This window comes from Desmodus rotundus, chromosome 6 (assembly GCF_022682495.2).
Source record: "Desmodus rotundus isolate HL8 chromosome 6, HLdesRot8A.1, whole genome shotgun sequence".
Classification (NCBI taxonomy): domain Eukaryota; kingdom Metazoa; phylum Chordata; class Mammalia; order Chiroptera; family Phyllostomidae; genus Desmodus; species Desmodus rotundus.
Genome location: NC_071392.1, coordinates 107,727,286 through 107,750,497, shown reverse-complemented (window position 1 = coordinate 107,750,497; position 23,212 = coordinate 107,727,286). Strand labels below are relative to the sequence as shown.

The 23,212-nt window shown below is 48.0% G+C and overlaps 1 protein-coding gene across 3 annotated transcripts in view; it reads right to left on the bottom strand.

Annotated features, from left to right (window-relative positions):
* Nucleotides 1–687: 687 nt before the first annotated feature.
* ZHX3 (zinc fingers and homeoboxes 3) overlaps nucleotides 688–23,212 on the bottom strand; it is a 107,006-nt gene continuing 84,481 nt past the window's right edge. For all 3 annotated transcript variants that reach the window (XM_053926198.1, XM_053926201.1, XM_071221752.1), the window contains exons 3-4: nucleotides 8,970–11,972; nucleotides 688–7,058 (exon numbers count right to left, since the gene is read on the bottom strand). In XM_053926198.1, coding sequence (XP_053782173.1) covers nucleotides 7,048–7,058; nucleotides 8,970–11,823 — 2,865 coding nt within the window. In that variant the 5' untranslated portion in view covers nucleotides 11,824–11,972 and the 3' untranslated portion in view covers nucleotides 688–7,047. The remainder of the gene's footprint in view (nucleotides 7,059–8,969; nucleotides 11,973–23,212) is intronic.

Genomic DNA, 23,212 nt, shown 5'->3' with positions numbered 1-23,212 from the left:
TCATGCTTCCTCCACGTTTGAGTTACAGGAGGAAGCCCCGACTCAGCCTGAGAACCCTCCTCACTGGGGCATCCTCTGATAACCCCCCAGGGCATGGGTGCCCAGGGGTCCCTCAAATTCTGTTTCCTGCCTGGAAGCCCCTCAGCCACCCCTTGGTGGGCCGCATCTGCCACCTCCATCCATACCTGTGTCCTAAGTGAGCCACCGCCTGAGTCTGCACCTGTCCTGGGGGTCAGGTGATTGGCTTCGGGTTCCACACCTGTGTGGTCCAGCTCCCAGGGACTTGCTCAACACAAAGCTGCTTCCTATTCCTTTAAGTCCCCTGGGTCCTTATGCATATTCAACACCCCCCCCAACCAAGTAAATGACAAGCTCTACTTAGTACTTTTCCCAAGAAAAAGGAAAAGACTTGCCGATGTCCCCTCACCAGATACCCGGTGACTGCTGGCTTGACTCATTGGTCTCTAATTGGAGGAACTTCTAAAAAAGTCTCATTTCTTTCAAGAGAAGCCTTTACCACGGACCGAGTGGTGGAGGAGAAGCTCTTCTGAACTGGGTGCAGGGCAAGCGCCCTGCTCATCCGTTCAAGTTTACGGTCAGTCTTGCCCACAAAATCAACCAGCAGATGCGAAGTGTTTCTAGCTTTTTTTCTGACTCCCCCATAAAACAAAGTCCGCAGATGTGAAATGTATTTACGTTTTTATTTAGGAACAATCAAAACATTCGAAGTACCATTTCGACCCATTTCAAATTGTACAGGCAGTGTGTCCCTGTGGCCCTCCCTTGTCCACGTCCACAGATACAAAATCTAGGAAATGTGCAATTTGCATCTTAGAAATAGCAGCATCCCCACAGGGGACCTTGTGAGGCCTGGAGGCCGCCCAGAGGGTGGCCCCTCCGCCCACCTCGGCACAGCCGTGGTTCAAAGGCAAGTTTCATTCTTCAGTTGAAACCATTTCCCCACCATAGAACCCGCATTCCACCCAGACCCAGAGGGCGAAGTTGGCCTCTCTCGTGCGCTCTCACACTCGGCAACTGCGGCAGATAGGACCCTCTTACCCAGCTCGGTAATGTTTTCATTGGCCTCTGGCTGAACGGAAACAGGGCAGCTGCCTCTTAGCACCAAGATGATCACTTCTTCAGCCGTCTTTGGGGGACAGGAAGCCCCCAACTCCACAGCCAGTCCCCTCCTCACTTCTCAGCAGCCTGCCCTCCGGAACGAAGGGTTTGCACTGAGACCAGAATCTACTTGGTGGCAGAAAACCAGGCGTCAGGACTGTCGGGAAGGAATCTGTTGGACTTTGGCAGCCTCCCTGACTTCCACAAAGACTGCACTCAGTAAACTTTCAATGAACAATGACCGGCAGGGCAGAGGGGAAGGTTGGCGTGTTTTCTCTTTTTAATAACAATTATGGCACGGTCTGGCCCTCCTGACACAGCTGAACAAAGCCACTGCCCAGCAGCGCTGCGGGAGCTCCACCCAGGGGCCACCACCTCTCCCCTAGCACTGCCGCACTGTCACCGATGAGCCGGATTTTGGAGCTGGGTCCCTGCTCAGGGAAAGGGTGGCCGTTGGCTCTCCTGGCATCAGCTGGGCTCCAGCCAGGCCCACATTTCAAGTGAACTGCTAGAATGAGACAGCTGTATGGGCAGGAGCCAGGGGTGAGTGACATCATCTGTCTTTAAACACAAGTTCCAGGGCTAACAGGTACCACATGGGTAGATTCGCACCCTAACTGTGTCTAGGCTGGGGTTTGGCTTGGGAAAGACCATGCCCTTGTAGCTTTTTATATTCAGTGACTGAACAACTTTTACCATCCTAGACATCTCACCTTCGGCTCCAGTCACACCGAGTACTTTTAAATCCTCCATTAATTAGGGAAGGGAACAGAAGGTATAAAGCATTTGCTGAGAAAAGCTACTCATCAATACACTCCGGTGCTCCCGTGCGCACGTGCACGCCACAGAGCCGCTCTCGTGAAGGAAGAGGCACTGACGGCAGGTAAACACTCCAACCCCTCTCAGGAACCTTGGTGGGCCACTCGCCTGCCTGCGCAGCCGGGGAGACAACAGAGCAGCCAGAAGAGAGGACGCCCCCAGCCCCCATCAGGTGGCCCGGCCTCCGTGCTCACCCCTCCTTCTGCAGGGCTGGCTCAGGCCTGTGCTGCAGCGAGGACCAATGCTGAGGGCTGCCAGAGCCTCGCAGCTGGTGACGGCAGAGCAGGCACTGTGCCTACTGTGTGAATCCTGTATTCCTGCAAACCAAAAGGTCTGATTTTTAAAAATCAAGGCTGCAGGAGCTTGCCCCATCCCTGTCCATGTGGTAACCAGGGCCTACCTAGTCCATCCTAGACTGTGGGTCTCCCCCACCCTCTGCTCCGGATTTGGAGGCAGGTAGAATGCTTGACTGCTGTTGGCTCCAGGCTGTCATGTCCCAGTCTGCGGAAGGACTAGGGCCCCATTCAAAGGAGAGGCCAGGTGTGCTAGCAGGTCATAGAACGGCTCGTCTTGACAAGTGTGCTCAAGACTAAGGAACCAAAACAGCAGACTAGGGTCAAACACTGCTGCTCACAGGTCACCTCGGGGAGAACGGGGCTCAGCTCCCCCCTTCCCTGTGTGACCTGGCACTGCACCTACAGCTGAGCTGGGAGCAAGCCAAGCAGCACCCACGATAGCCACTTGCCTCCAATCCCTCGGCCCAAATCCAAATCCACCACTTTGCTGAGAGGTCGCCCCAGGCTCCACAGCCCTGACATCATAGCGCTCAGCAACCACAAATGGGCCAGAGCACACAGCATGGTGGGCACCTCAGGTAGAAGCCAGGCTTGAGGAGGGGACTACTCGGGAGAAGGTTTGGGCTCCACACCCCCTTTCCCAGCTGTTGGAGCATTGCTGAGGGCAGGTGCACCCCAAGCCACATGGAGATGGCCCCCAAGATCTGACCAGGAAGGCTGGGAAGGTCTGCGCTCCTAGGGGAAGGCCACAAAGGAAGCCGATCCAGGGGACCCCGCAGAGGGAGCACTCATATCTAGAGTGGGGAGCACTGGGCCCCGTTACCCTCCTGAACCAGGCAGGCAGCTGGCTGTGCAGACCTCCACATGTCTAAGGACTTGTCCTCAACAGCGTACAACTGAGCCTTGCAAAAATCTATGGGATACGTGAACATTTAAACTTCATCCAAAAGGTGAGTCAAACTGATAACCTGCCCCAGGTAAACTTTGAGCAAGGAAGAAGGAGGAGAAACTTGAAGAAAAGCCCAAACTTCAGGTTTGGTTTTATTTCAGATTTTCTTCTTGGCTGGTCCTCCTCTCTGGCAAAGTGCCTTTATCCACTTGGGCTGCAATGCTCGAACGGACAAAGCTGCTCCAGTCCCCAAATTTTGGTCCAAGAAGAAAACAGGAAGACGAGGCAACGGGGCCCAGAGAGAGCAGCACAGGCAGGGAGCTTGGGGGGCAGATGTGCAGAGAAGCACAAGCACCCGACCAGAAAGGCCGACGCCCGCCCTGCGCAGGAGGCAGCCTGGCACTGATGTCCCAGAGTCAGAGGAAGGTGACACAGGGCCTGTCCTTGGACCACTGGCCAAGCAGGATAAAACCCTCAAGAGCTGCATCTCAGCCTGGGGAACACACTGAGACTTCCTGCTGGGACAGCCTCCCACGGCCGGCCGGGACGAGGCCATTTGTACAGGTGGGAGCCCACCAGGCTCCACCCAACACGCTGCTGAGCTCCCACCTTTTGTTTCCGAAGAGCAGGGTGTGGAGGCCTTGGGTGGAGGCGCTTTGGTCCACCTGCACAGCTGTCATCACCAGTCAAGAAAGGGGCCGAAGTCAGAGTGCTGCAGGGGCCCCAAGTGCTGGCGGTCACCCCACTGAGGCAGTTCAGCCCAGCAGCCCACAGCTCCCGGTGACAAGGACCTCCCTCCAATCAAAAGGCTCCTCAAGAGTCAATTAAGCAAGTGATCAAAAAAATGCAGAGTATATGTATCATGAACCCAGCTTTCCTGTATCAGGATGATGGCCTGGTTTCACCTCTTAAACCTGGATCTACAACCCCATGTAGAAAAGTACAATAAACCAAACATGGGTAAGATATAGGCAACAAGAAACAAATACTTTACTGTCTCTGACGAGTCCAAGTGCATACTGAGGAGTAGAGAGATTAGTCACCTTACTGAACAGGCTGCTTCTTCCCCAGAGACTGGCCCTGCCTGGCCCGGCCCCGCCCTGCCCCACCCCCAACTCTGCAGCCGGTGCAGGTGCACTGCCTCCTGCTGTGTCCACAGTGCAGAGCCCACCCCTTTGGTGGTGAGCAAAACCGTCTGATCCGTCTTGTGACGGGGCCGCGAGGCTGGCTGTTGCCGTCCCACCTCCCGTGACACTGTGGGTGCAGGCCCGATTTCTGGGCTCGCGGGGCCGTTTCTCTGTGCCCGCTGGCTGTGTTCACAGTTCTGCACCCACACCAAACAAAGCCCTGGGTACCTGCAATGTCCCTTTAAGCACCAGTTGGGTGACCTGGCCCTCTCTGACCATCACATTTGACCTTATTCTCTCAAGCCTGGTGCCCACACCCCATTTATTCGCTCCAGTCCAAGGGCACAGGGAGGAGGAGGGTCTGTCCACTCGCTGGCCCTTGCCCGGGCAGTCTTGTCACTCATTGCACAGCCCTGGCTGGTGGGCAGGGCTGACAATGTGAGAAAAACCTGCCAGCTTTTCCACCTTCTACAGCCGAGCTGGTGCCAAGGTTGGGTCACTCTCTCTGTCCTGCAAGAACGTGTTCACCATGTAATTTATGATTTCTATCTTGCTGTTTGGGTTGTACATGAAATGTGAGCACAAATAACCAAGACAAACACCTCTAAAGACATGGCCCTTCGGCCAGAGTGTGCAGGGCGCCACGGTGACGGCACAGGGTGCGTCTCAGATGCTGGAGATGGCTTTGTGCTGGGCCACCCCGTGCGCCCAATGGACCGACCAGCATTCCCTCAACACAGGCGACTTTCTCCAACACCCACGTGCCACTGGGCTCCTCAAGTGCACGCGTCCGATGTCCGTTTCACGGGCAAAGTATCAAATGAGTATTGTACTGTGTGTGTGTATATATAAATTGATCTGTATGTACATAAACCCCAAAGGAGAAATTCCAGGTGTCTTTCTGAAGGAAGGCATTAACTCGCCATTCTTGGCAATTCCGTGAAGAGGTCTTTGGGGCTAAATAGCTTCACACCCCCAAATGGAAAGGATACAAAAACAGGGGCAAAACTTGCAAAGAACTCACAAGTCACCTGTTTGAAATACAGAAGAGGTGGTCCCTATTGGGACAGGGAGGGCAGGAGGAAACATTTCAGAAGAACACCGGTCTAGGGCTCGTGATTTGCAAACCAGCCCTCTCCTGGCGGGGGAGGTGCTGCCGCCAGCATCTTCATCCTCAGAGGCAAGCCAGAAAAGGGCTCTGCACGGTCCAGGTCCCCAGGTGGGGGGAGGGGAAGGACCATGCCTAATCCAGCACCAGCATTTCTTGCCTAAAGCTTCTGCCCTCTCTCTGGGGCCTCCTTCTGCTGCCCACCCAGTCTGGGCCAGGAGGGGCGTGCCCACAAGGCCTTGGTGCGTTGGGAAGCACATGGTGTCCAGGTGAGCAGCGCTACAGACGACCCCTCTTTTTGCCTGCCTCACTGTGCTCTCAAAGCAGCCAGTGCTGGGGAAACAGAGTTACCATCCAGTTTAGCTTTGTAAGCAAGTTTCCCAATGTTTCAAAGGCACCTTTTCCTGTGATTTTTCTCAGTTAAAAAAATGGATACGAGGGTTAGGCTAAGGTAGACAGACATCTTGTTTCCAACTTTGCAGCTATAAATACAGACCTTTGAAACTATACATCCTCATAAAGACCTGTCCAGTTATGCCCAGCAGCCCTGGGGTGAGTGCCCAGCATGCCAGCTGGGCCCCTGGCATGGGGGCCAGGAGTACTCTGGGTGTTCTGCCAGGAACCCTCACATGCAGGTCTTTGTGCCGATAATTCCAGAAACTCACGAACCCCATCAGCTCTCACTCCCGCTACCAGGCAGTCTGGGGTCTTCCTCCCCAAACCGCAGGCGGTCTTGCAGGGAGTCAGGTTAAAGGTCTCTGAACGCCATGGCGCCCTAAGCCGCCGGCTGTGGCCCTGCATTTTCACTGTGTCCCCACCCTGGTTCCGTTTGCAATTTTCCTCTCCTTCTAAACAAGTCTAGATTTTTTTTTAAAATGTGGGCACATAGGTCAGAACATGAGGCTTAACAGCAAACGTTTCTTTAGTTGATCTGATAACTGAAAAGCAATGGTCCATGATTCAGATTTCCGTGAAAAAGCAGAGTTACTGAAACACGAGAGGGGTAAGCATCAGACGCCAATCACATAACCAGTCCACTTTTAAACGCGGTGACAGTGGGTTCTGCACTGATTGTCCCATCAGGCAAGGCGAGCCCGGCTGGACATTTTACTGGTCACCACTTAATGGAGCAGAGAGCCCCTCAAAGGTACTGCCTTCCCTGGGGAGGACAAAGGGGGCCCAGGGCGCTGGACGTGGTCTGAGCGTGCTGATGACCCCGGCCTGACCCTGGAAGGTGAGGCACCATGGCCCCAGTAATGCCCAGAGAGCAGACACAAGGCATTTTTAGAGATGATGTAACAGATAATGCACTGCTTTGCTAACCAAGATTTCTATGTAATAAAAGTGTTTACAATCCAATGTTTCATTAAATGTGTATAGGCGGACTTACATGTTAAAAACGTGATTCTGTATCTATGAATATGAAATCCGAAGTACTTTATCCACTGGAAGGCAAAGGAAAGGTCCTACATTGTGGGAGGAAAAACTGACGAGAACTCTGCTCTCCCTTCTTGCTCGGTGGTGGCCGAAGGTGACAGGGCAGCATCTGGGCTGTCTGTGAGGCGTCCAGAAACTCTGTGCACCCAGAGGCCGGCATGGGGACCGATGGGGCAGCAGAGGTGGGTGGGCCCTTCCACGTGGCAGGCGGCATCCCAGACTGGCCAGTCCTTCACAGTGATCGGTTCAAGTTCAGTCTGTTTCTGAGGAGAAAGCACATGCCTGTCACCTCCATGGCAGCTGCCACCAGTGTAGCCCCCAGGGCAGCATCCCTGGCTTCTGGGACCTCTTAATTCCATGAGCAATGGCTTCCCGCCAGCCACCCCCAACTCGCAGCCTGAGGGAACGTGAAGAAGGCCTGTGAGTTAAGGACGGGATGCTGGCTAATGCTGGCCAGGGACCAGCGCCAAACCCCAGGCCTCGTAGCTGTGCGGGAGTATGTCTTCTCTAGGCCCCTGCCTTGTCCCCGTGGCCCAGTGCCCCAGGCCGCCACCACCTCTGGAGTGCTGTCCTAACCCACCCCATCCGGCCCTCTCCTTCCAGCTCTCTAGAACACACAGTTCTAAAATAACAGCAGCTGGGGCTACTTTCTGACGTGTATTCTACTGACGTCTTCACTTCGTTTCTACGTTCCCACCCTGAAGTAGAAGGCAGTGGGGTTGCTCCGAGAGGCTGGCCACCTGTGCCGCTCACAGAGGGGGGGGGGGGCCCTGCACGGAGGCTGCTGACGAGGCCGTGAGCAGTCAGGTGCAGGCACAGAGACGCACCCTGCCCACACACCATTACCCGCGTTGGGGAAAAGGGGACGCGGCCATGGGGCCGGGCCGCCCCAGCTGCTCCTGCTCAGTCCCACCCAGGACACAGCTCTTCACTTTCTGGTGGACTGAGCAGCTGAGGGGAGCGAACACTTGCGATTCAAACCCATTCACCCCAATTCCAGGTTAGCTTTCTTTAAAACTGTGGTACAATATACAGAACATAAATCCTACCATTTTTAAGTGTACATTAAATGGCATCAAGTACATTTAATTTACAATGTTGTGTAACTACCACCCTATTTCCCACTGCCCAAGAATATAATTTAGTCAAGTTTTAGCTTAAAAAAGCAAGCAAAACAAAAACCAAAACAAAAAAAAACTAATTTGTTCTAGTTCCCAGCAATCTATGCTGTTTTGCTGGCAAAGCCGAAGCCTAGGTGGGCGTCCCTAGGGGGAAGAGGCCAAACCCACCCCTGGTGCCCAGGACAATCCCTGGGAGGCCCTCACTCACACACAGGGGCTGGAGGAAACCAAGGTCAAGCCTGGAAGTGCCAGGTCCAGGAACCAACTTCTCAAGGCCCACAAATCAGATAATGGGGGAACCCAGACACTTCCTCAGTTTCCCGAGGCTGCTGAGAGGAACTGAGCCCCCATGGCTCCCGGCCATCGGGGGAGGGGCCTCTAACAAGGGGGGAGGGCGAGGCTCTGAACTCCAGGCCCAAGACCCTGGAAATCAACACCCGATCACGTGACTTGTTGCAGCTTCAAGAAAACCATCTTTAATAAAATAATCACGTAGAGTTTTCTGCCAAGTACTAATACCATGACCCAGCTTGTGACTCCACAGACATCTAAGGGGGAAGAGGTTTTGCATCACTTCTTCATCAGGGAGAGCAACTGAAACGCAGATTACAGGGTTTTCACCGTTAAAAAACCTCTTCATGTATCTAAGGACGAGTAAAGACTTTCCTTTTTGTTCACCAACTTGAGTTGCATTTCCTCCAAAGTCCTACCGCTCTCCCCTGTCCAGCCTTTGCGTCCTGCCTGCCTCAGGTGACATTCTCCTCTGTTCTCCCATTGCCAAGAAATGGCTAGAAAAGTCTGGACCCTTGCAGGTTCACTATGTTCCTTCCCCTGCTCCAGTTTTGTTTTTTTTTAAAAAAGCCACAAGATGAAATGAACATCTCTCAACCCGTTATCATGTTATTCTCTGATGACGTCTTCTGCCAGTCGCCCCGAAGCAACCAGGCAGCCTTCCAAACAGCAGATGCTCCCATGCAGTGAGTCCCGTGCCCACCCATGGGGGCCCCTCCCCACCCCCACGGAGGACCACCACGGCTTCTGCAGGCTCCTTACCCAGCTGACGTCCAGCCTGGGGACTTGGTGTGTCACAGGGCTCTGAGCTGGCCTCGGGGGCACTGGGCTCCCATGGCCCACTGTTCTCGGACACCTCCGAACAGGTCTCCCCTGGACCTCTGTGAGCTGCTGCAGGGTCGCCCGGGCCCTGGTCCTCGCTGCCTGTGTCCGCCACGGCCCGCGTCTCCTCGCCCATTTTCTCAGCAAACCACTGCTTGACCTGCTGGGGGCTCATCTGGGTCTTGTCACAGAGGCTCTGCAGGTCCTCCTCGTGGAGCACCTTGCGTGACACGTAATAGTCTTGCAGCAGCTCCCGGTTGCCAGGGGCGATGACCAGCAGCCCTGGTGGGAAGTTGCCCCGCTTGTAGTCTTCGTACCACTTGAGCTGGCCATTCTTCAGGGCGTACCTGCTGTCGCCGAACCAGCGCACCACCTCCGGCCGCGGCAGGCCCGTCTGGGCCATGATGCTGTCGTAGTCCTGGGTGCTCGGCCACTGAGTCTGCACGAAGAGCTGGCGCAGCAAGTGCCGCTGCTGTGCTGTCTTCTTGTAGCTCACCTTGCCAGGCGTCTGCACAGCCAGCTTATTTGACCCGTCCTCCTCGGGCTCGCAGGCCACCAGACTGGGCAGCTCGCTCTTGCCATTGGCTTCAGTGACCCGCAGGTTTTTGAGGTTGATTTTGATGGGGCTGACTTTGCGTTCAGCCAAGGTGTGGCTGCCGGGCACTTCTGGGGAGCCATTCTCCCCAGGGACCCTCAGGTCACAGGGGGACTCCTCTGCTCCACCCTCGTCCCCCTCAGCCTCCTCCTCCTCCCGACAGGCACTCCCATCGGCCTTCGTGGTCTCCTCGGCATTCACTTTTTTCCGTCTCTCAGAAAACCAGCTGTCAATCTCTCTTCGGGTCATTTTGGTTTCGGTCCTCAGGCGGTCCAGTTCCTCGTCGAGAGGAAGGGGGTTTTGTGCAAAACTGCTCTCCAGGGCTCTGAGCTGCTCAGGGGCTCGCTCCTTGTATTTGGTTGGTGTAAAGTCAGGAGTCTGGTGCCAGGACTGTCGTTTGGCACAAGGGTGGGTGGCCAGGGTGGCTGCTGTCGGGAGGCAGGTCACCTCAGGAGTCTTGGACGCTGGGGAGAAGGGCACCTCTGGCACGGAGTCCATGACGATGGAGCCGGGATCTCCGGGCACCATGGGCCGGGAGCCCTTCAGGTTCCGGCAGTGGTATCTCCGGTCACTGAACCATTTCCGCACCTCCCTGGTGCTGAGGCCGGTCACTTTGGTCAGGTGCTCAACTTCGCTCTGTCCCGGGAACTGGTTCCGACAGAAGCTACCTTTCAGAGCTGATAGCTGCTCGTGAGATTTCTTATTTTTGTAGATGCTGGCATCGAGGAAGGCCTGGGAAGTTATGCTGGGGCACGCTGTGAGCAGTGACTGGGCCGCATTGACCACCTTCACCGCGGACGTCGTGTTTGAACACACGGAGTTGATTGGCGCCACGGCTGGCTGCTTGGGGACAGAGGTAACTGCTAGAGGGAGAGACGAGCTTGGTGCCTGCAACCCATTGGCCATCAGCGGCTGAGTAACCAGAAGTCCCCCTGCTGTGCCCTCTGGCTGCCCCACAACATGACCCGGGAGGGCGGCCTGGATGAGATGCTGGACGTTGCCAGCATTGGCAACCAGAGGAGTATTTAGAACGGTGATTGTGGGCTGAGGGACAGACTGAATGACCGTATTGAACATCTTTTTCCGGGCGTCCTCGATCTCTTCAGGGGACCAGCTGATCCCTTGTTTCAGCCTCTGGGCTGTGAACCAGATCTTGAGCTGCTCCTCCGGATACTTGGTGACCACAGTCAAATAGCAGAGCTCGGCTTTGGTCGGGTAGGGGAACTTGTGGAAAGAGTTCTTCAGAAAGCTGTTGGAGTCCATGGCTGCATTGTACGTCGGAATGCTGCTCAGGGGGATCATCACTTTGGGAAGGGACTTGGCGGTGGGCAGGGGCTGGTGGGCGTGGTGCTGGGCATGTGCCGGGGGCTGCTGCTGGAGGGACAGGAACTGTGCTATACCGGCCGGCAGAACTGGCACTGTCCCTAGCAGGGGCCCGTTGGCCGTATGGGGAGGCTTGGTGGAGCTGGTAGATGCCTGGGTGACCGGAACAGCCCCATTGACAAAGGAGTGGTCCCCCTCTTTCAGACCCATTTCCCCAGCTGGCGTGTTTGGTAAGGCCTCACCAGCGGGCTGACTGGGGGCGTTTTCCTTGAGCGTGTGAATTTTTTTGGCTTCAGCTTTGCCTTTCATTATCTTCATGATTGGGGTTTTGGTGATGATGATTTCGGCTTGTCCATCAGCCCCGTCAGCACTGGGCTCGCCCAGTGGCTCAGGAGTGCTGGTGCTCTCGGGGACACTCTGTTCCACGATGACACGATTGTCTGGCTTGGCCACATTCCACACAAAGCTGGCTTCCCCCAAGTGACACTTGGCATTGTGCAGAGAAAGCCCCTCAGGAGTTTTTGCCAGAAAACCGCACTCAGTGCACACAAAAAGCGGGTCTTTACTGAAGTCTGCGTGCTTCGAGTTCACGTGCCCCACAAACTCAGTGACGTCCTGGGGCCGGAGATCGCAGTATTTGCAAGAATACGAATAGCCGTCCAACGTGCTCCGATGCCCATTGGCCAGACTGGTGCCGTCGGTGCTGCTGGAGGTCTGGGTAGCCTCGCTGCTGGTGGCAGGCGCTTCTGGGGGCAGGTCCTGCGGGGGTCCTTCGGGCAAAGCCTCAGGGGGCTGGGCCTCCGCACTGGGGTCCTGCAGCACCACGGTTTTCACAGGGATCATGCACGGGGTGGTGGATTTCCTCTTGCTGGCCATGGCAATGATCGCTCTGGGTGGGCCCTCCGTGAGATATTGTCCCTCGAGCGCCTCACAGTCCGCGTCCCAGCTGCTCCATGAGGGCCAAAGAAAGTTTCCAAGGGCGGCTTTTCCAACTGTTTGCAGAAAGCAGGTTTTTCTTATTGAACCTGAGGGAGAGAAAAGTGATTACTATCTCTTAAGCTCTGTGTGTTTCTCAGATACCCAGACCCCCCCTCCACTGCCTGAGTTCGGTGACCGGGACCTTTTCACAGGGAGTTTAGCAGCAGCTTGGGTGTCAAATTTGAGTCAGGAGCCCCCAAACACTAACAAAACGGTGTCCTGAAGAATGACCTGGGGATGTTCCAATACTGTTTGACAGACTTCAGCCGTGTGTTTTTATTTTGTATTTCCCTCTGCATCATTGTGTTAAGTAACTCAAATTCAAAATTGAAAATGCTAATAACAAAATAATCCTCCTTTGAAACACCAAATTAATTCTGACCATGTCCAGAGGAGAACAAAAGATCCTAGTGTAATTCTTGTTTAAATGTTTGGGCCAACCAGGGTTTTCTTTTCACAGCCTTCCCACACAGGACAACAAAATGACGCCTCTGCCTCTGCCAGGCCAGGCCAGGCCAGGCCAGCGGGTGGCCGAGGGGGGGTGGGGCTGGGGCAGGAGCTGGCTGTAGGAGCGGGGCCTCTCTTTGTGGCCCTTCCTTGCCTGTTGCCCTACCAAATACACTCCAGGCCACAGACGAGGGGCCACCTCACAGTTGCTGGCTGTGCCCCAGACCCCTGTCACTCAAGTGAAGCCAAAGGACACAGGGTCACAGGACCCACGGACCCAGTTTGTGGCCCCGCCAGCTGTGCACTCTCGGGGCTCAACAATTCAAAGCGTGGTCTCACCTTGGTGCGCAAACTGCATGTAACCTTGCAGTGTGCTTACTTTTTATTTGTTTCGATGCCTTCCTTAAAAATAAAAACTTTTAAGTCTTTGATCCATCTGAAATTTATTTCAAAAGCTTGGGTGATTGATTAAAATAATTATTATTATAATTCTTTCTTGAGATGCCTGAGAAAGTGTTACTGTGATCCCTATTATTAACATAATATCACCATAATCATTACCTTTCATGTAGCAAATTGTAATGCTGATAATGATTACAATAATAGTAATTCTAATACCAAAATCATGTTATCATCACTGTTTGGATTTGATATAAAAATGTAAAAAAAATTAAAATATCCTTATTCAAATTCTTAGTGCATAAACACAGCAAACTATTTTTCTGTTTATAAGTCTAATGCCAGTGATTATAGTAACAAATAATTACTATTAAAAAATAGGGTGAGAAAAGAATAAGCATGCCCAGGATCTAGCCACCCGCCACCATTCGCCCACCAGTTGGAAATGTCAGCACATGGTTTTTTTACTTAATTTTTAATTGTAAAGATAAAATATCAATATTAAATAAAATTTAAGAGAATAAAACCACTTATGATTTTGCATAGCCTTCCATCTAGTGCAAAATTTCATAGATATTTTTAATCAGGATGGACCCACACTTGTATATCTTTTTACTGAACATGACATCATAACCATTGTCGTTGAATAAGCTTCATAATTGTAGCCTTCAATAGCTGCTTCGTAATGTATCACTACGGACTTAACTCACCCTCCTCTGCTACTGAACAGGCCCCCAGCACCCCGCCCTCACAGGTGACAGGGAAATGACCCCTGGGCATACGGCTGTATTTCTTCTGTTAAACTGTTTCCAGAGGCTAAGTTCCCAGGACTGTATTTATCAGCTCAATGAGGATCAACATGTCTGAGTTCCTCTGTATACTGTTGCCAAATATTTTAAGTCAAGGGCTTTATAATTCCAAACCGGGAAAACTAGGAATAATGCCGTTGTGTTTCTAGTGAGCAAATCGGATTTCCAGATAAAACTCTGAAGACATAAAATAGAGTATCTGAAAGCATAAGTGACATAATAAAAACGTATGAATTAGACTTCATCAAAACTAAAAACGTTTGCATTCTAAGGTCACCATCGAGAAAGTGAAAAAGACAACCTGCAAAATTAGAGAAAATGTTACAAATCATATATCTAATAAAGGGCTTGTATCCAGAATAAAGAACTCTTACAACTCAACAATGAAAAAATCAAAAAACCCAATTAAAAATTAGGTAAAGGATTTGAAAAGACATTTCTCCAAAGAATATATACAAATGACCATTAAGTACCTAAAAAAGTGCTCGACATCATTAGTCATTAGGGAAATGTAAATCAAAACCACAGGATCACCTCACACCCAGCAGGAGGGCCACTGTCAAAAGCAGAACAAGCACAAGCATAGTGAGGGTGCAGAGGGATGGGAACCCTTGTCACTGGCGGTGGAGATGTAACTCCGTGAGCGTCTATGGAAGACCGCACGGCCTTCGCACTCCGTTGTCTCCTTCCCTGCACAAAACCTGTCCAAGTTTAGCCTTCAGAGCACCAATATTTTATACTTGAAATAAACCTTCTCTCATTTTGAAACACCTTCCCTAGGCTACTTCACAGGTTAATATAGTCATCTAGTTTTTCTTTTAAGTGCTCTTTATTGCTGAAATCATCAGTTAACATAATTTCTGCTAAATATATCCTTGGAGGCCTTTTAATTACACTGTGGACTGTTCTCATGAGGGTTGACCATCCTTCATTACGGAAGACAATGACAATGCTGGAAGGGAACACGTTTGCACAATAATGCCAATACTTGTATCCTCATCCTGCTCAGTGGGCTTGGGTCATCCAGCCATGGGGACGTGAAGACCAGAGGACCACTAGCCACAGGAAGCTTCCCACCACCAATGTACTGCATAAGGTAAATCTGGTCTTCAACCTCATCTTCCTCTGGTGGCTAAAGACACATACCCAGGCATAGCTGCTACCACAGCTCTCTCCTATTTGTTTTTCTTGAATAATTGCTCTTCTAAGATTTCCAGTAGTGTGTTGAATACAAGTGATGAGAATGGGTGTCCTTGCCTTCTTCCTGATCTTGGAGAAAAAGCTTTCAGTTTTACACAGTTAAGCATGTTAGTTGTGGGTTTTTCATCTGTAGCCTTTATTATGTTGAGGTAATACCTTCTATTCCTGCTTTGTCAAGTGCTCTCATCATGAAAGAATGCTTAATTTTATCAAGCGCTGCTTCTGCATCAATTGAGATGGTCATACGGTTTTTGTCCTGTTAATCTGGTGTGTTATATTACATTCATTGATTTTCATGTGTTGAACCATCCTTGTATTCCAAGGATAATCTCACTTGGTCATGATATATAATCCTTTTAATGTGCTGTTGAATTTGCTAGGATTTTGTTGCGGATTTTTGTATTAATATTCATGAGGGATATTGGTCTGTAGTTTTCCTGTAGTACTTTGTCTGGTTTTGGTATTAGGGTAATGCTAACTTCATAGAATGAGTTTGGAAGTGTTCCTCCTTTTCAATTTTTGGAAAAGTTTGAGAATATTTGATGTTAATAATTCTTAAAATGTTTGGTAGAAATTTTCAGTGAAGCCATCTATCTGATCCCGATTTCTTCTTTGTTGGAAGTTTTTGATTACTGATTCAATCTCCTTACTAGTTATATGTCTGGCCAAAATTTTTTTCTTCATGATTCAGTCTCGGTAGGTTGTATGTTTCCAGGAATTTCTCCAGTTCTTCTAGGTTATCCAATTTGTTGATGTATAACTGTTCATAATAGGCTTTTATGATCCTTTTTACTTTCGTGACATCAGTTGTACTGTTGCCTTCTCCATTTCTTATTTTTGTTAATGGATCTTCTCTCTTTTTCTTAGTCTGAGTAAGAGTTACTCAATTTTGTTGATCTTTTCAAAAAGCCAACTCTTGGTGGATTTGTCTAGTTTTCATAATCTCTTCTGTTTAATTTTTTTCAGTTACAGTTTACATTTAATATTATTTTGTATCAGTTTCAGGTGTACAGCACAGTGGTTAGACAACCATATACTTTACAAAATATTCCATCCCCCCGACATTTCCAGTGCCCACCTGGCACCATACATAGTTATTACCATGTTATTGACTATGTTCTCTATGCTGTACTTTCCATGCCTGGGGCTATTTTGCATCTGTTTTGTTTATTTTTGCTCTAATCTTTATTATTTACTTCCTCTGCTACTTGGGGTTTAGTTTGTTCTTCTTTTTCTAGTTCCTTGAAGTATAAAGTTAGGTTTTTGAGACTTTTCTTCTTTTTTAAATGTAGGCATTTACTCAAAGCTATAAATGTCCTTCTTAGCACTGCTTTTGCTGTATCCATAAGTTTTGGTATGTTGTGTTTTTGTTTTTATTTTTTAAGATGTTTTCTGATCTCCCACTGCTTATTCAAGAGTATACTGTTTTATTTCCACATATTTGTGAATTCTCCAGTTTTCCTTTTGCTATTAATTTCTAGTTTTGTTCAACTGTGGTTAGAAAACATTCTTTGTATGACTTCGTCTTCTTAAATTTGTTAAGACTTGTTTTGTGTCCTAACATGTGATCTCTCCTAGAGATGTTCCACATGCACTTGAGAAGAAGTTATATATTCTATTGGCAGGTGGAATGTTCTGCATATGTCTGTAAGGTCCAATTGTCCTTCGCTGTTGCTCAAGTCTAAACTCTCATTCTTGAAAAAAAAAATAGCAAACAAAAGCAATGAAGAGAAAAAGAAGACAACGTCCTGGATAAAGAATCTCTAGTAGAAAACACAGCAAACACTGTACCTAATAGTGAAACATTCAAGTCAGGAACAAGATAAAGAGTTCCACTATTATTATTTAATAGTAAAATATAAGAAAAAGAAATATGGGGGAGAACCAAGATGGCGGCGTAGGTAGACACACTGCGCCTCCTCGCACAACCAGAACTGACAGAGAATCGAACAGCAAGGGGGACCAACACCAAGGAAATAGAAAATAAACATTCATCCAGACCGGTAGGAGGGGCGGAGACGGGCACCGGGGTGGAGAGGACTCGCGTGGCTGTGGCAGGACTGAGACTGGTGGAGTGTGGGACAAACGGCGCAGGCAGTCTGACCACTAGCAGACCCTGCGGCCCCACATTCGCACAGATAAACCCAGAGGGCCGGACGCAGAGTGGTGGAGAAGGGGGCAGGCAGAGCGGAGGGTAGCACCCCGCAGCACCACATTTGCGCACAAATAACCGGACGAACGGCGGGGAGCAAAGCAGACCACGCAACCCAGGGCCTCCAGCACGGGGGAAATAAAGCCTCAAACCTCTGATTGAAAATGCCCGTGGGGGTTGGGGCGGCAGCAGGAGAGACTCCCAGCATCACAGGAGAGGTTGTTGGAGAGACCCACAGGGGTCTAGAGTGTGCACAGGCCCACCCACTCGGGAACCAGCACCAGAGGGGCCCAGTTTGATTGTGGGTATCGGAGTGAAAGATTGAAAGCCGGAGGAGAGTGAGGCGGGCGCCATTGCTCCCTCTCGGCCCCTCCCCCACGTACAGCATCACAGCGCAGTGACCAGCGTTACCCTGCCCCGGTGAACACCTAAGGCTCCACCCCTTAAAGTAACAGACACGCCAAGACCAAAAAAAAAAAAAAAAAATGGCCCAAATGACAGAACACTTCAAAGCTCCAGAAAAAATACAACTAAGTGAGGAAGAGATAGCCAACCTATCGGATGCACAGTTCAAAACACTGGTTATCAAGATGCTCACAGAATTGGTTGAATCTATTTGAAAAACAGATGAAAAAATGAAGCCTATGCTAAGAGAAACAAAGGAAAATGTACAGGGAACCAATAGTGATGAGAGGGAAACTGGGACTCAAATCAATGATGTGGATCAGAAGGAAGAAACAAACATCCAATCAGAAAAGAATGAAGAAACAAGAACTTGGAAAAATGAGGAGAGACTTAGGAACCTCCAGGACATCTTGAAACGTTCCAACATCTGAATTATAGGGGTGCCAGAAGGAGAAGAGGAAGAACAAAAAATTGAAAACTTATTTGAACAAATAATGGAGGAGAACTTCCCTAATCTGGCAAAGGAAATAGACTTCCGGGAAGTCCAGGAAGCTCAGAGAGTCCCAAAGAAGCTAGACCCAAGGAGGAACACACCAAGGCACATCATAATTACATTACCCAAGATTAAACGCAAGGACCTACATCCAAGATTACTGTATCCAGCAAAGCTATCACTTAGAATGGAAGGGAAGATAAAGTGCTTTTCAGATAAGGTCAAGTTAAAGAAGTTCATCATCACCAAGCCCTTATTATATGAAATGTTAAAGGGAGTTACCTAAGAAAAAGAAGATCAAAAATAGGAACAGTAAAAATGACAGCAAACTCAGAGTTATTAATGACCACACCTAAAACAAAAACGAGAGCAAACTAGGCAAACAACTAGAACAGGAACAGAACCATAGAGATGGAGATCACATGGAGGGTTGTCAATAGGGGAGTGGGAGGGGGAGAGGGGGGTAAAGGTACAGAGAATAAGTAGCATAGATGATAGGTGGAAAATAGACAGGGGGAGGGTAAAAATAGTGTAGGAAATGTAGAAGCCAAAGAACTTATAAGTATGACCCATGGACATGAACTATAGGGGGGGGACTGTGGGAGGGAGGGGGTGGGCAGGATGGAGTGGAGTGGGGGGGAAATGGGACAACTGTAATAGCATAATCAATAAATATATTTTTAAAAAAAGAAAAAGAAATATGAAGAACAGACATTTAAAAAGGTGAGACAAACCAGTGTTATTTGCATATGAGATTATCGCCTGAAAAATGACAATAAGAGAACTAAGATGATGCGGTATATTTGCAACACACAAATTATTAAGTTTCCAACATGCCAAAAACAATCAATTAGAGAAGGTAATGGGGTTCTGAGTAGGGGAGCTCACTCAAATTAACAACCAAATCTGGAAAAGATCTCAGAATAAACCTTCTAAGACATGTGCAAAGTCTATAGGACAATAATTATAAAACTTTAACAAAAACAAAAAGACCTAGGTATAAGGTGAGTCATAGCATATTCCTGGAGTTTAAAATTCAAATTATACGAATGTCAGTTTTCTCTAGATTAATTTCTAAATTCAGTGCAATTATAATCACAATAAAAATGCCATCAAGTTGTAAAATGTTAATGGTAAAAGCTAGAAGGTGGATGGATGTTTAGTATAAAATTCTTTAAATTTTTCTGAATATTTGAAACTTTTTTATTTAAAAAACGTTGGGGAAAACAACAGCAGGATTTTTATGGAACTTGAAAAGCCAAACCTGAAAGTCCTCTAGATGGGAAAAAGTACAAAATAGCTTTAAAAGCTTTAAAACAGAACTATTTAGAGGAATTTGCTTTGCCAGATAGCAAAACATAATTTAAAGCTTGAATAATTAAAATAATGTATTATTAGCATAAAAACTGATAAACATATGAATAAATCATCTAGATATACTTTGTAGATTTGGGATTTTCAGAATATGAAAGCTGTGCTAGCTTAAAGTCAGTTGGGAAAGAGAAACAAATGAAGATGTATTAAGACAACTGAGTTCAATCCTTCTCACATTTTAAAGAACAAGAATTTCCAAGCGAATTTAACAGAGAAATTTAACAACCAAATTGTAAACATATTAGAAAAATATAGGAGAATGTTTTAAGTTGTGCTGAGTAAGTTCTTCCTATACAAGACTCAAAATTTAGAAATCTCAAAAGAAAAGGTTGATTGATTTGACTACGTAAATACTACAAACTTTTGAATACTAAAGGAAACTGTAAGTAAGGTTTAACCAAAGTGACACCCTGGGAGAAAATTTATAAAACATATTATAACTAATGTTTACAATTGAACAAAAAAAAGGACTCAGGGACATAGACAATAGGGTGGTAATTGCTGAGGGGAGGTGGGCATAAGGGGACTAAATGGTAGTGGAAGAAAATATAATAAAGGTTATATATTTCAAAAACAATAAGACAAAATATTAGAAAAAAGGGCAAAGAAAATGAACAAGCAAAATATACAAGCCATAAACTCGTTTAACCTCTCTAGTAATTAGGGAAATTAAAATTAAATTAAAAGAAGATTCCCCCCTCTTTCCCACAGACTGGCAGAAATCAGAAAGACAGACTATGCAGTATTCATGAACCACTGGTGACAGCACGAATTAAAATGATTATGAAGGTCAATTTAGCAATAGCCGTCACAATTTAAAAAGACATGTTCTTTTATCTAGCTACTCACTTCTAAGAACCCACATAGTCTGATGAAGTACAAACATACATGCACATGATCACAAAGAAATCAAGCTTGTTCATTCCATCATTTGTTAGCACAATGTCCCTTGGTAAGGCAGTGATAGAACAAAAAATAGAACATGTGTACTAATGACTGAAATCCAGCCATGTGAAAGGAACCAGACCTAAGTGTACCAATGTGAATACATCTCCACACATATTTATATAATAAAATATGTAATATGCTGCGTAATAAAATGAGAGGTCATTTTACTAAGGACAACCTATGTATACTTGTTCTGTTTGAGTATGAACAGAATTTAAAAGAACAAAGGATAGTCTTGACTGGTGTGGCTCAGTGGATTGGGTGTCGTCTGGCAAACCAAATGGTCACCGGCTCCATTCCCGGTCAGGGCACATGCCCAGGTTGCTGGCCAGGGCCCCGGCTGCAGGTGTGCAAGGGGCAAGCGATTGATGTTCCTCTCTCACACTGATGTTTCTCTCCCTCTCTTTCTACCTCCCTTCCCCTCTCTCTGAAAATAAATAAAAATAAAATCTTAAAGAAAAAAAAAATTCATTGACAAAAAAACAAGAATGAAGGATAAACACAAATTCATTAAATAATAAGTGACTTTATTAGGAAGGAGAAGTACGTTTACTTTTTCTTAACTTTATGCTTTCTATATTGTTTGAATTGTTACAGTCATGTGCTGCTTTTAATTTTAAAGTAGCAGTAAAGATTAAAATAAATAAAATTAACAATGCTGGTTGGGTGGCCGGGACTACGGAGTGGCTGTGAGCTGCTCTCTAGAGCTGGGAGGTCTCGGTGTGACGGGCGTCCTGCATGTGAGAGCGGTAGGAGAGGGTCTTGATACCCCGCAGACGCCAAGGCTTCGTCGCACAGAGGCCTGACTGGTATCACTGTCTTATCATTGACTTGGCAACCTGTCTTGTTGAAGGAACTCAATGGGAACAATGAATGATAACTGTTACGGATCTACCTATACCAGGGAGGTGGGGGGAATCTGACCACTCATAATTTTCAAATATTACAATCAAATATGTGTGTGAGGCTTCTGCATCCACAGATTGAGCCAACTGGGGATCGAAAATATTTTTAAAAAGTTATATTGTTGCTCACATGCACCCTATAGTTATGCTGACAATAGTTGCATCCATACTGAACATGGACAGACTTTTTTCCTGTCATTATTCCCTAAACAATATAGTGTAACAACTATTTACACAGCATTAGGTGTTATAAGTAATCTGGAGGTGACTTAAAGTGCATGGGAGAATGTGTGCAGGTTATATGCAAACGCTACACTGTTTTAAATGAGGGACCTGAGAGTCTGCAGATTTGGGTATCGGTAGAAGGTCCTGGACCCAATCCCCCATAGATACCAAGGGACAACTGTATCAATATCAAACCGTCAACAAGTTGGGCCACTTCAGTGGACCCTTGACACCCTGAAATCCATAGGGGCACAATTTGATTGAGGCAGAACCCTCAGGAAATGCAGAGTGTTGACACTTGAAAAGAGCCCTAGTTACAAACATCCTGAAAAATACATACTTGTGTGAAGTTGCACACAATAGCTGAAACAAATAGTGGACGCCATGCACTGGAAGTGTCAAAAAGTTGTGCCGGGGCCAGATGTGCAAACAAACCAAAACAAAGAACCCAGAAGATTCTCATGTGAATTGAATCCAGGCTAAAAGTGACCGAGTCCATGGTACCTTTCGGAGTTGATGTCTGCCATGGATCAAGAGATCCCAACAGTGGTAGTAGCTGGTACTGCAAACCACTGCCCTTAACCCTGAATTTAATCAGTGGGTTCCTCCACCTCAAAAGACTTCTGCAGTGTGAGATAACACCACACACCGGTGGGCAAACTTGCACTGACAGAGCCACTGCTGTGGTCGAAGGAAAGTCTGAGAAATTTCCATGGCCAACCAGGACACTGGATTTTCTTCAATTCCATCACCCAGAGTGCTTTCACGTCCTGTGATCCACCGCATAGCCTCCTGAGTTGGTTATTATCGCCCCTTCCCCCATCCTAGCATTAAGGAGCTGCTGGGCAAGAAAACGGAGATGACATGACCAAAGTCACACTGCAGATTTGTATGTGAGCCTGGTATTCCGACTCTAAAGCCCGTGTTCTTTTCCAGGCCACAGTCACTCTGAATACCAACTGAATAATAAACTATCTTTCATTATCTTTACATTATTTACATTAGTATTATATTATTTTCAGCCTTCCTACAGAGAACTCAAAGTTCTTAAACCTCAGTCATTCCAGTGTTGTTCTTTTAAATTAAAAGGACCAGCCAGGGCTATCATGAGCCTCATCATTTAGAACATTTTTGCAGTCAGAAGAGGGGATGTATTGTTTACTCTCACGTCTCACTAGAGAACTCTCTCACAGTGGGGCGAAGTGATCAGACCCACGTGAGTCAGCGGGAATCGATAACAAAGCAAACACAAGGAACCCGGGCCACCCTCAGGAATGTGTGTGGGCAGGGCTTGGGCGGCCCAGCAAATTTGCTGGCTAGACTCTTCATATTTCTGCTGAAACCAAGGAGTTATAAAGAATTCAGGTCTGTTTCTAAGCCCAAATCCTCAAGTGTCAAAGCAGCGTCCAGCCCAGAGCTGGCCTCATTTTGCTGTCTGGACACCGAAGGGTCACAGTGCTTTCTGCACTTAGTAATAACCACCCAGCTGAGGGATTGGGGCCAGGGCTCTCCACTTGCTTCCCCGCCCCCCCCCCCACCACCCCCGAACAGTCTTGTTTCTGTGAAGGCGCCAACAGAAACAGCCTGCCCCCTCAGATGTTATCACCTTTTTAGTGAATGCTAATTTATTCTCTCTCAAGCTCAGAAAGGTGTTTATGACATAAATACAGAGGCCTCAGAATTAAAGGGGCTTTAGAGACCACATATTTCAACCACTCATCTTTGCGTGAATCATCTTGAATGTATCACTGGGTGGTTATGATAGCCTGTACTTGAAAATCGCTGAAGACAGCAAAGTCAGCACTTTCTGAGGTTGAAACGATGTTGGAAATGATTCTTTGTATAAGCATTCAAAAAATTACCTTCCTGTAGGTTTTACTAAATTAATTTCTTACTCAAAAAGAGTTGAGGACTTACTATTTGCTAAGTA